The 12,739-nt window shown below is 42.8% G+C and overlaps 1 protein-coding gene across 1 annotated transcript; it reads left to right on the top strand.

The window, feature by feature from the left end:
* Positions 1-2,954: 2,954 nt before the first annotated feature.
* LOC132108277 (signal recognition particle receptor subunit beta-like) lies at positions 2,955-12,210 on the top strand. Its single transcript, XM_059514960.1, has 7 exons — positions 2,955-3,182; positions 3,344-3,438; positions 3,510-3,587; positions 3,687-3,769; positions 4,010-4,146; positions 4,409-4,463; positions 11,681-12,210. Exons 1-7 carry the CDS (start codon positions 3,041-3,043, stop codon positions 11,886-11,888), a joined length of 798 nt encoding a protein of 265 aa, XP_059370943.1. The 5' UTR covers positions 2,955-3,040; the 3' UTR covers positions 11,889-12,210.
* Positions 12,211-12,739: the final 529 nt, after the last annotated feature.

Genomic DNA, 12,739 nt, shown 5'->3' with positions numbered 1-12,739 from the left:
ACAAAGGTGTTGAGTCAGGATGTTTGTTTTTGTCTTTGTTGGAATGAAAATTATACTTTTATTAATTAAGGATGCATTAAATTAATCAAAAGTGCCAGTAAAGGTATTTACAATGTTACAGTAGATTTATTTTTTAAATAAATGCTGTTCTTTTTAGCATTCTATTCATCTGTGAATCCTGAAAAATAAAATGCAACATGGTTTCCACTAATAAATATTGAGCAGCACAACTGTGTTCAACATTGATGATAATCAGAAATGTTTCTTGAGCAGTAAATCATCATATTATTCTGATTTCTGAAGATCATGTGACACTGAAGACTGGAGGAATGATGCTGAAAATACAGCGGAGCATCACAGAAATACATTACACTTTAACACAGATTCACACAGAAAACAGATGATTTACATTAGAATAATATTTGACCGTATTACAGCATTTTTGATCAAACAAATCCAGCATGATGGAAACATGAAAAATCGTACTGACCCCCCAAACGTGTTATTTACTTTATTTTATTATTTGTATTAATAGATTAATCTCATAATAAAGAAAAAAACACATTGCCTAAAAGCTTGCATTTAATTCCAAGAGACTATAGCTTGAGTCCCAACAGCTGAATGTACAAAATGAAAGGATATGAATATAGTGTCAGATGCTTTGTGTCCAAGTATCTAGCACAAAGATAAATAAACCATTCCCACTGATTTTATCATTATAATCATGTATGCAAGATTATATGCATGTATGCATGAATGTTGTGCATGAACAGATTACTGATTTCGATGGTAACAGAGAGGAAAGGCTCAACACATGGCTTGCAGAACATCTCATCATGTGAATTATCAGCATCAAACCTTTAAAGCTCCAGTCAGTTTAATAGCTAACCTAGAACTGACCTGGTCCCAGTAAACATAAAGCTAGATGTGACTGGTGTGAACAGCTCTCTCTAGTGGACAGAAGCCGCTACTTCCACACATCTCCATCCTCGTGGAAACAGTGCAGGTGGTCTGGGTATCTGTGGGAAGAAAGAGGAAGAATGTGTGTGTGAACCAGGAACCACATGCATGAAACACAACTCATGTGAACACACAGCGGTCCAAAACCAGATCAGATGTCACTGAGGAATATCACACAGGGAGAAAACACTCACTTCTTTACACAATATGCAGCACAGTTGCAACCCGTAATGTCACTTCAGGCAGCTTTATACAGCACCTGATCTCTCTCTCTCTCTCACACACACACACACGCACACACACACTTACTTCAGGCTTTAGTGCTCCCCATTTACTGTAACAGGATCTCATTCATGCTCTGAACAAAACTCATGTTTGAGATCCAGTAATACTGAATGAAGTTCAGATTCAGGCCAACAAAATGCGATGATGGCACTAGTGGGGGTGTGTGATGTGTGTCATCTCCAACAATACTATAACTGTCGTTTTAACAATGTGTGCGCTGACACCGAGTGTCACTTACCTGAACAAACATGTGTTGAGAGCTTAGTATAAAGCAGTTAGAATGACACTGAAATTGAAGAAGATATTGGGGCTGTGTTTTTTCTCGAATATCAGCACCCCTGAAAATTAGATACTTATTTAAAATAAATAGTCAAATAAATAAAGTATTACTTTAGACACAAAACTCATCTACATCTCACATCAACAGCTGAAATGTTCCTATTAACACATTTCCCGTCCATATGTGCTTTCTGAATAATAAACACATTTATTTCTCAACTAACCTGCTGCAGTCAAGATCATCTTCTCATTAACTGTGTTTTTCTACCTGATCATATTTCATACCGTTTATATATTTTAAATGACTGATAACACCCTAACAACAATTAACTATGGTTTTACTATAGTAAATATGTAATAACCGTGTTTTATTTTATATTGTATTGCCATAGTTTTACTACACACACACCATGTGTCCAGATTTTGAAATCATTCTGCAGATGCTCATTTTAAAAGGCTTTTATTTAACTAGGTGATTACAGAATATTGAAAATAACCGGAAGGTGGCTTGAGGGAGGAACAGCCGGGGGTATCTTGCTCTTTTGGAAGAAAAAAAAAAACATTTGTTTCACTTTCACAATGAAACACAGCTTCTCTACGAAATGGCACCAGGGCGTCAACACAGAGAATTAAAGGTACGCCTTCTTTTTTGCATGAACATCTGGGCAGCATTATGCAAAAATTCCCACACAGTGACGTAGACATGTGGGGTGTGTTAGAACGAGCTGTCTTAGGGGGTGTGGATGAGTCTTAACTTTTATCAAGAATATTTCTTTGGATTTGAACTTTAGTCTTTGCAACTTTACAGATCTTCTTATGCACCAATAGCTTGCAACACTCCAAAGAGAAAGGAAAAAATGTAATCGCATTATATGACCCCTTTAAGTAGCTAAGTTTCTCGGGGACTGCAAACAATGCCGTTTCCTACCGTTACACTCATCAAGCCGATTCAAAACTCACAACGTTTGTGCATAAAACAATGTATGAATAAAATTATAAAAGTCTCGGTACCCAAGGTGCAATATAAAATATGCCCCAGTAATATCAATTAACTTAAAGATTAAAAGGAACACCCAAACAGTAATTACAAACAACTGCGATTGGTTTATCCTGGTAAACGATTAGAAAAGTAACACAACACGTCAACCTATTAGTCCTAATAGTTTAACAGACATTACATTGAAAATACACAATGATTAAACATAATATGTATATTTTTCTATATATAAAAAAACAGTTAATGCTAATTATACATTGTAACTTGTGTCAACTTATTTTATTTCCATGGTCAGCTGCATGAACGCTACTATGGCAAAGGTTAGCTCATTAATATTAACTATTTTCCGCACCTCAAACCTCCAGCCGAATTGGCCAGTAACGATCGCGCATCCTTATTAATATTCATGAGGCCAGCCGTCACCGTAGTAGAATGCGGAATGTCGCAGGTCGCTGAAGTTAGTACACGTGTCATTCACTTCCGCTGTCTTCTGTTGACACTCCATGCCCGGTCTCAAACATGGACGAGAAGATTCATATAGATCTGGAGGATTTCTCCGAGGAGCAGTTCATGGAGAGCTTCCTGAAAGAGATTCAGAGTGAAGAAGGCGTCTTCATCCTCGGGATATTAGTGTCTCTAGCGCTCGTGCTGCTCACTATCGGTAACAGCTTTATTAATAAATGAGGCATATCACAGCAAACATTCATAATATGCATTATTAGAATTAGCCAGCATAACTATTATTATTATTCCTCTCCCTTAAAAGGGGGAATGAACTGCTTATGTGGTTCATATTTTCATGCTCTCTTTCTGAAATCGTAGTGTTTTTTGGGAATTTCTGGGGCTCCAGTAAAGCGAGGACCGCTGTGCTGCTTCTGGGACTCTGTGACTCCGGGAAAACTCTTCTGTTCACTCGAGTAAGTTACTATACTCTCGGACTCTTACAAAATATTAGACTGGAAATGATGTGCAGTGTTATATTCCCCAGTTATTACTAGGGAAGTTTGTAAGAACACAGACGTCCATCACAGAGAGCAGCGCCACATACAAGAGCAAAAATGACCGAGTAAGTCATTTCATATGATGACAGCTGTAATGAGGCACCTAAGTGGATTTTAAGCATGCGATTGAATTGAAAACACACTGGATGTTTCCGATATTGCAGGGTGGCAGCTGGACTCTTATCGATGTTCCTGGTCATGAAAGTTTAAGAGTTCAGATTGTGGAGAAGTACAAGGCCCTGGCTCGGTGAGTTATGAAGATAGATATGAGCTTTTCTGATTGACCTCTGAATGTGGATGAAGGCCTGTGTTTTTGTGGATCGTGTCCGGTTCTGTATTCCTGAAGATGCATCATAAACAATCCTGTTGTCTTCTTGCTCTGCTGTGTATTTTCAGCTGTTCAGTCATTTCTCAGTGCTTCTAGCTGCTAGATGTTCAGAGAAAGATGTCTTGGTTGAGTGTCTGAACGATCTTTTGTGGATTCCAGAGCAATTGTGTTTGTGGTGGACAGCAGCGTCTTCCAGAAGGACATCAGAGACGTGGCTGAGTTTCTCTACTCCATCCTCACAGACAACGTAGTGGCAAAAAATGCCCCAACACTTGTGGTAGCCTGCAACAAACAAGGTGATTGTTGACTTTAACATTCTCAGTTAAATACAGTCCATGCTGCTCAAAGAGAAAACACAGAACATTGTTTGCTCTGGATTTATAGTCGTAATGACTTAGTGCGAACGTAAGCGTTGACTTGCTTTAATATGTTTCCATTGTGAGTCTGAACACTGCACCACTAATGAAATGTTATTTTATTAAATACGCATTTTACAAATATATATGCAAATAGAGGGATTTCATATGTTTGTTTTCTTTCTTTTATTGATTATTGTAGATATCACTATGGCAAAATCAGCTAAATTAATTCAGCAGCAGTTGGAGAAGGAGATGTGAGTATTCACTCATTTCTGTCTCCGTGATATAAATGTTGAAGTGCCCTTATTATGCTTATTTACAAGTTCCTCATTATTTCGAGTGTTACTGTAACAGATCGACTGTGGTCCTGTGCATGACGAGTGTTACTGTAACAGCTCGACTGTGGTCCTGTGCGTGACGAGTGTTACTGTAACAGACTGACTGTGGTCCTGTGCGTGACAAGTGTTACTGTAACAGCTCGACTGTGGTCCTGTGCGTGACGAGTAGAGTGTAACTGTAACAGACTGACTGTGGTCCTGTGCGTGACGTGTGTTACTGTAACAGACCGACTGTGGTCCTGTGCGTGATGTGTGTTACTGTAACAGGCTGACTGTGGTCCTGTGCGTGATGTGTGTTACTGTAACAGACTGACTGTGGTCCTGTGCGTGACGTGTGTTACTGTAACAGACCGACTGTGGTCCTGTGCGTGATGTGTGTTACTGTAACAGACCGACTGTGGTCCTGTGCGTGATGTGTGTTACTGTAACAGGCTGACTGTGGTCCTGTGCGTGACTAGTGTTACTGTAACAGACTGACTGTGGTCCTGTGCGTGACGTGTTACTGTAACAGAACGACTGTGGTCCTGTGCATGACAAGTCTTACTGTAACAGCTCGACTGTGGTCCTGTGCGTGACGAGTAGAGTGTAACTGTAACAGACTGACTGTGGTCCTGTGCGTGACGTGTGTTACTGTAACAGACCAACTGTGGTCCTGTGCGTGACGAGTGTTACTGTAACAGACTGACTGTGGTCCTGTGCGTGACGTGTGTTACTGTAACAGCTCGACTGTGGTCCTGTGCGTGACGAGTGTTACTGTAACAGATCGACTGTGGTCCTGTGCATGACGAGTGTTACTGTAACAGCTCGACTGTGGTCCTGTGTGTGACGAGTGTTACTGTAACAGACCGACTGTGGTCCTGTGCGTGACGAGTGTTACTGTAACAGATCGACTGTGGTCCTGCGTGCGACGAGTGTTACTGTAACAGCTCGACTGTGGTCCTGTGCGTGACGAGTGTTACTGTAACAGATCGACTGTGGTCCTGTGCGTGACGAGTGGAGTGTTACTGTAACAGACTGACTGTGGTCCTGTGCGTGACGTGTGTTACTGTAACAGACCGACTGTTGTCCTGTGCGTGACAAGTGTTACTGTAACAGCTCGACTGTGGTCCTGTGTGTGACGAGTGTTACTGTAACAGATCGACTGTGGTCCTGTGCGTGACGAATGGAGTGTTACTTTAACAGACTGACTGTGGTCCTGTGCATGACGAGTGTTACTGTAACAGATCGACTGTGGTCCTGTACGTGACTAGTAGAGTGTTACTGTAACAGACCGACTGTGGTCCTGTGCGTGACGTGTGTTACCGTATCAGCTCGACTGTGGTCCTGTGCGCGACGAGTGTTACTGTAACAGCTCGATTGTGGTCCTGTGCGCGACGAGTGTTACTGTAACCGCTCGACTGTGGTCCTGTGCGTGACTAGTAGAGTGTTACTGTAACAGACCGACTGTGGTCCTGTGCGTGACTAGTAGAGTGTTACTGTAACAGACCGACTGTGGTCCTGTGCGTGACTAGTACAGTGTTACTGTAACAGACCGACTGTGGTCCTGTGCGTGACGTGTGTTACTGTAACAGCTCGACTGTGGTCTTGTGTGCGACGTGTGTTACTGCAACAGCTCGACTGTGGTCCTGTGTGCGACGTGTGTTACTGCAACAGCTCGACTGTGGTCCTGTGCGCAAAGAGTGTTACTGTAACAGATCGACTGTGGTCCTGTGCGTGATGAGTGGAGTGTTACTGTAACAGACCGACTGTTGTCCTGTGCGTGACGAGTGTTACTGTAACAGACCGACTGTGGTCCTGTGCGTGACGAATGGAGTGTTACTTTAACAGACTGACTGTGGTCCTGTGCGTGATGTGTGTTACTGTAACAGACCGACTGTGGTCCTGTGCGTGACGAGTGGAGTGTTACTGTAACAGACTGACTGTGGTCCTGTGCGTGACGTGTGTTACTATAACAGATCGACTGTGGTCCTGTGCGTGACTAGTAGAGTGTTACTGTAACAGGTCGACTGTGGTCCTGTGCATGACGAGTGTTACTGTAACAGATCGACTGTGGTCCTGTGCATGACTAGTAGAGTGTTACTGTAGCAGACCGACTGTGGTCCTGTGCGTGACGTGTGTTACCGTAACAGCTCGACTGTGGTCCGGTGCGCGGCGAGTGTTACTGTAACAGCTCGATTGTGGTCCTGTGCGCGACGAGTGTTACTGTAACAGCTCGACTGTCGTCCTGTGCGTGACTAGTACAGTGTTACTGTAACAGACCGACTGTGGTCCTGTGCGTGACGTGTGTTACTGTAACAGCTCGACTGTGTTCCTGTGCGCGACGAGTGTTACTGTAACAGCTCGACTGTGTTCCTGTGCGCGACGAGTGTTACTGTAACAGCTCGACTGTGGTCCTGTGCGTGACGAGTGTTACTGTAACAGCTCGACTGAGGTCCTGTGCGTGACGAATGGAGTGTTACTGTAACAGACCGACTGTTGTCCTGTGCGTGACGAGTGTTACTGTAACAGCTCGACTGTGGTCCTGTGCGTGACGAATGGAGTGTTACTGTTACAGACTGACTGTGGTCCTGTGCGTGACGTATGTTATTGTAACAGAACGACTGTGGTCCTGTGCGTGACGAGTAGAGTGTTACTGTAACAGACTGACTGTGGTCCTGTGCGTGACGTGTGTTACTGTAACAGACCGACTGTTGTCCTGTGCATGACGTGTGTTACTGTAACAGATCCTGTGCGTGACTAGTAGAGTGTTACTGTAACAGACCGACCGTGGTCCTGTGCGTGACTAGTAGAGTGTTACTGTTACAGACTGACTGTGGTCCTGTGCGTGACATGTGTTACTGTAACAGATCGACTGTGGTCCTGTGCGTGACAAGTGTTACTGTAACAGATCGACTGTGGTCCTGTGCGTGACGCGTTACTGTAACAGCTCGACTGATCCTGTGTGCAACGAGTGTTACTGTAACAGCTTGATTGTTACTGTAACAGCTCGATTGTGGTCCTGTGCGCGACGAGTGTTACTGTAACAGCTCGACTGTTGTCCTGTGCGCGACGTGTTACTGTAACAGCTCGATTGTTACTGTAACAGCTCGACTGTGGTCCTGTGCGCGACGTGTGTTACTGTAACAGCTCGACTGTGGTCCTGTGCGCGACGTGTGCTACTGTAACAGATCGACTGTGGTCCTTTGCGCGACGAGTGTTACTGTAAAAGATCGACTGTGGTCCTGTGCGCCGACAAGTGTTACTGTAACAGATCGACTGTGGTCCTGTGCGCGACGCGTGTTACTGTAACAGATCGACTGTGGTCCTGTGCGCGACGAGTGTTACTGTAACAGTTTGACTGTGGTCCTGTGCGCGACTAGTGTTACTGTAACAGCTCGACTGTGGTCCTGTGCACGACGAGTGTTACTGTAACAGCAGTGTTGGGAAGGTTACTTTGGAAATGTAATAGGTTACAGATTACAAGTTACCCTGTTTAAAATGTAATAGTAGTGTAACTTTTTCAATTACTTTATTAATGTAACTAATTACTTTTGAGTACTTTTTGATTACTTTTCTAAATTTGTGAAAATTAAAGAATAATAAATAAAAGCATATACATCAACTTAAATACAGTTATCTAATAAGCATGTGACGTATTCTGTGTACTAAACTCCTGAAACATTGGTGTTTTTTTTAAACTGCTGTCTCTGTATATGATGATAGTTTTCTCAAAATAAGTAAAATGCACATGAAGTGACACAGAGCAGTTCAAGAAATTATGTTTATGTGCTTGTGTACTCCTATATTGAGGCAGCAGAGGTTGAAAACACTGCGAGCTTCAGTAGGCTTATGTGTAGTAAATGAAACCATGTCTTTGCCATTAATTTACAGGAGGGGCAGACTGGGAAAAAAATTCAGACTGGAAAATTCAAACTCATACAAACAAATTCATGGACAAAACTATTTTTTGTATGGACCTGACATAAAAAAGGTTTAAATCTTTAATTTGGGGACATGCAAAATAATTAAAAGTTCTCTCCTGAACTGCACCTTCACTACCATTTTTCTCTTCCGTCTCTTTATTTTGCCCTGTTATGCATCTCTCTCATGACTTTAATACTCAAGATTGAACAAAACTATACTTTACAATACACTACCCTACAATACTACAATATCTTTATAGAAAAATCCTAATACTGTACACGAGTCATGTTTTTCCCTTACAAAAAATTACCATGCTTTTATTAGCCTATATAAAAGTAAAATAACCTTGTTTTTTTGCAAATAGATTTGTATTTATTTTTAAATAAATACATTTGTAAAATAATTTTACATTTTTGGTTACCACAGTTAAACAATAGTAACCATTTTCTCTGGATTTATAGTTAAATATTAAAATGTTAGTTTTCGTAAGGGTTGTGTTGTTGTCTGTCGTAGCTCCCCCTAAACCTATAAAAAAAAAATCTGTTTTTTTTTTCAGCTAAATTACTACTGTAACATTTCAACAGATAATAATGATGTCCTTTATATAGTATTTTGAGTGATGACTGATGAGCAACGTGCTGCTGCTTGATTAAATAAATAAAAAAACAAAGACAAAAAAGCATCTTTACAGATGAAACTGACCTGAAACCCTGAACAGGTGTTCTACTTCTCTGCTCCAGCTGTGCGCTTCCGCAGTCCACTCTTTTCTCTCTCTCTCTCTCTCTCTCTCTCGCATTGATTACTCTGAGTCTAATCCAAACCGTTTGGCGGAGGCGCGGAGAGCGCGCGAGTCACGACTAACACTTCATGACTTATTAGAGATTTAATTATCAAATGGCGGATTCGCAAATGATAGCTTTAGTACATTGGGCAGGCAATTATACAATAATGATATTAAATAGTGGGACAAAATCGGCTGCCAGGCCACCGGGAATTGTCCTGGTTCTCCCGGTGTCCAGTCCGCGCCTGATTTCCACAGACACGCAGAATGTGCAAGTCATATATTGCATTTGTGGGGCTTAATATTCACAGACACTAGTCGATGTCATGTTTTGATTCAAGTGTACTGACCTACTTTTGATTTAGTCATCCAAAATGTGGCATATTCCGTCCGCGTTAGGCATTCCGTTTTTATGACTGGATTCTACGAACCAGACTGTATTTCCGCATCCCGGAAATTATTAGTGCGGTATGTCTCAGAATAGTCAGTGCAATTTGGGAAAGAAATCAGTTAAATCTGTATGTGGATGTGTGTAAATATTCAAATGTAATCCCCTTTGTAATCGTAAAAAATTTCATAAGTAACTGTAATTTAATTACTCATTTTTTCTTAGTAACTGTAACTAATTACAGTTACAATAATTTTGTAATTAAATTACGTAACGCCGTTACATGTAACTAGTTACTCCCCAACACTGTGTAACAGATCGACTGGTCCTTTGTGTGACGTGTGTTACTGTAACAGATCGACTGTGGTCCTGTGTGCGATGTGCATTACTGTAACAGATCGACTGTGGTCCTGTGCGTGACGTGTGTTACTGTAACAGATAGACTGTGGTCCTGTGTGCGACGTTTGTTACTGTAACAGATCGACTGTTGTCCTGTGCGTGACGAGTGGAGTGTTACTGTAACAGACTGACTGTGGTCCTGTGCGTGACGAGTGTTACTGTAACAGATCGACTGTGGTCCTGTGCGTGACGAGTGTTACTGTAACAGCTCGACTGTGTTCCTGTGCGTGACGAGTGTTACAGTAACAGATCGACTGTGGTCCTGTGCGTGACGAGTGGAGTGTTACTGTAACAGACTGACTGTGGTCCTGTGCGTGACAAGTGTTACTGTAACAGACCGACTGTTGTCCTGTGCGTGACGTGTGTTACTGTAACAGACCGACTGTGGTCCTGTGCGTGACGAGTGGAGTGTTACTGTAACAGACTGACTGTGGTCCTGTGCGTGACGTGTTTTACTGTAACAGATCGACTGTGGTCCTGTGCATGACGAGTGTTACTGTAACAGATCGACTGTGGTCCTGTGCGTGACTAGTAGAGTGTTACTGTAACAGACCGACTGTGGTCCTGTGCGTGACGAGTGTTACTGTAACAGATCGACTGTGGTCCTGTGCATGACGAGTGTTACTGTAACAGACTGACTGTGGTCCTGTGCGTGACGTGTTATTGTAACAGACCGACTGTGGTCCTGTGCGTGACGTATGTTATTGTAACAGACCGACTGTGGTCCTGTGCGTGACGAGTGGAGTGTTACTGTTACAGACTGACTGTGGTCCTGTGCGTGACGTGTGTTACTGTAACAGACTGACTGTGGTCCTGTGCGTGACGTGTTATTGTAACAGACCGACTGTGGTCCTGTGCGTGACGTGTGTTACTGTAACAGACCGACCGTGGTCCTGTGCGTGACTAGTAGAGTGTTACTGTTACAGACTGACTGTGGTCCTGTGCGTGACGTGTGTTACTGTAACAGATCGACTGTGGTCCTGTGCGCGACGAGTGTTACTGTAACAGCTCGATTGTTTTCCTGTGCGTGACAAGTGTTACTGTAACAGATCGACTGTGGTCCTGTGCGTGACGCGTTACTGTAACAGCTCGACTGTGATCCTGTGCGCAACGAGTGTTACTGTAACAGCTTGATTGTTACTGTAACAGCTCGACTGTGGTCCTGTGCGCGACGTGTGTTACTGTAACAGCTCGACTGTGGTCCTGTGCGCGACGTGTGCTACTGTAACAGATCGTCTGTGGTCCTGTGCGCGACGAGTGTTACTGTAACAGATCGACTGTGGTCTTGTGCGCCGACGAGTGTTACTGTAACAGATCGACTGTGGTCCTGTGCGCGACGAGTGTTACTATAACAGTTTGACTGTGGTCCTGTGCGCGACTAGTGTTACTGTAACAGCTCGACTGTGGTCCTGTGAATGACGAGTGTTACTGTAACAGATCTACTGGTCCTTTGTGTGACGTGTGTTACTGTAACAGATCGACTGTGGTCCTGTGCGCGATGTGCGTTACTGTAACAGATCGACTGTGGTCCTGTGCGCGACGTGCGTTACTGTAACAGAAAGACTGTGGTCCTGTGCGCGACGTTTGTTACTGTAACAGATAGACTGTGGTACTGCGTGCAACATGCGTTACTGTAACAGCTCGTCTATGTGTCCTCCACAGGAATACTCTGAGAGTGACGCGCTCCGCTGCTCTCTCCTCTCAGGACGGGGTTGATGGGGGATCTGTGTATCTGGGGAAGAGAGGCAGAGATTTCGAGTTCTCTCAGCTGCCCGGTCGAGTGGAGTTCATCGAGTGCAGCGCACAAGGAAGTAAAGGAAATGGAGATGCTGACATCGAAGCTCTGGAGAAGTGCCTGGCCAAGCTCTGACGAGCTCAAATCTCCACAACTAGAATCAAGATCACTCAGAAACTCATGTAGAGCAGCTTCTCCGGATTTTTTTTCTTTCTTCAGTATTGTTGTACCAATCCAGGAGTATACAGCATGTCCTACAGATATAGCACACTGAAAGTTCAACCACAATCAATGTATTCAGTATGAAACTGAATGGCATTTCTGTTGGCCTTAGTGTTTTCACTTTTTGACTTCAAACTGGAGCCAGGTCAACATTGTACTTCTATTCAACTGTGTTGTATTTTGTTTCGCTAGAAGCAAGTGTGAGTGTAAATTATATTAAAGATGGCTAAATGACTGCTTGTTACTTTACTGAAGCTTTCCAGGTTTAAAACAAGTTCAGCTCTTTGAAACCTGAGACTGATTTCAAATCATTCAAAAAAGGAAAACAACTGAATGTCTGTAAAGTTTATTCAACATGGAGGTAATAGGACTCAAAGCAATAACATCAGCATTGACTGATGGTGAAATGTCACTTTAGACGAAAAGGAGAAGTCTGAGTATATTCCTTAAATGAGGTTTACTCAAAACAGTTTGCTCTGAGTAGATGATAACTAAATTTTTTTGGTTTTAATAACTAAGGTACTTTCAGGTTAAGTAGCCATTGCAAATTACTCTCAAAGATATTTTCTGTATGCATACATCTGGACATGATGCATCTGCCATGTTATTATTGTCAGGTGACCTACAACATCAGTTGTTTTCCCGCCATTTACAAATTCTCTCCCATGGCATCATGGGATGGTAGAGTATCTGTAAGGATGCACATGCAGAAGCAGTTCTCCAAACACTGAGATTTTTCCAGGTGACGTGCACTCCTCTTCACT

This window comes from Carassius carassius, chromosome 28, assembly GCF_963082965.1.
Source record: "Carassius carassius chromosome 28, fCarCar2.1, whole genome shotgun sequence".
NCBI lineage: Eukaryota > Metazoa > Chordata > Actinopteri > Cypriniformes > Cyprinidae > Carassius > Carassius carassius.
The sequence above is the reverse complement of the archived record's forward strand: the minus strand, read 5'-3'. Positions and strand labels throughout refer to the sequence as shown.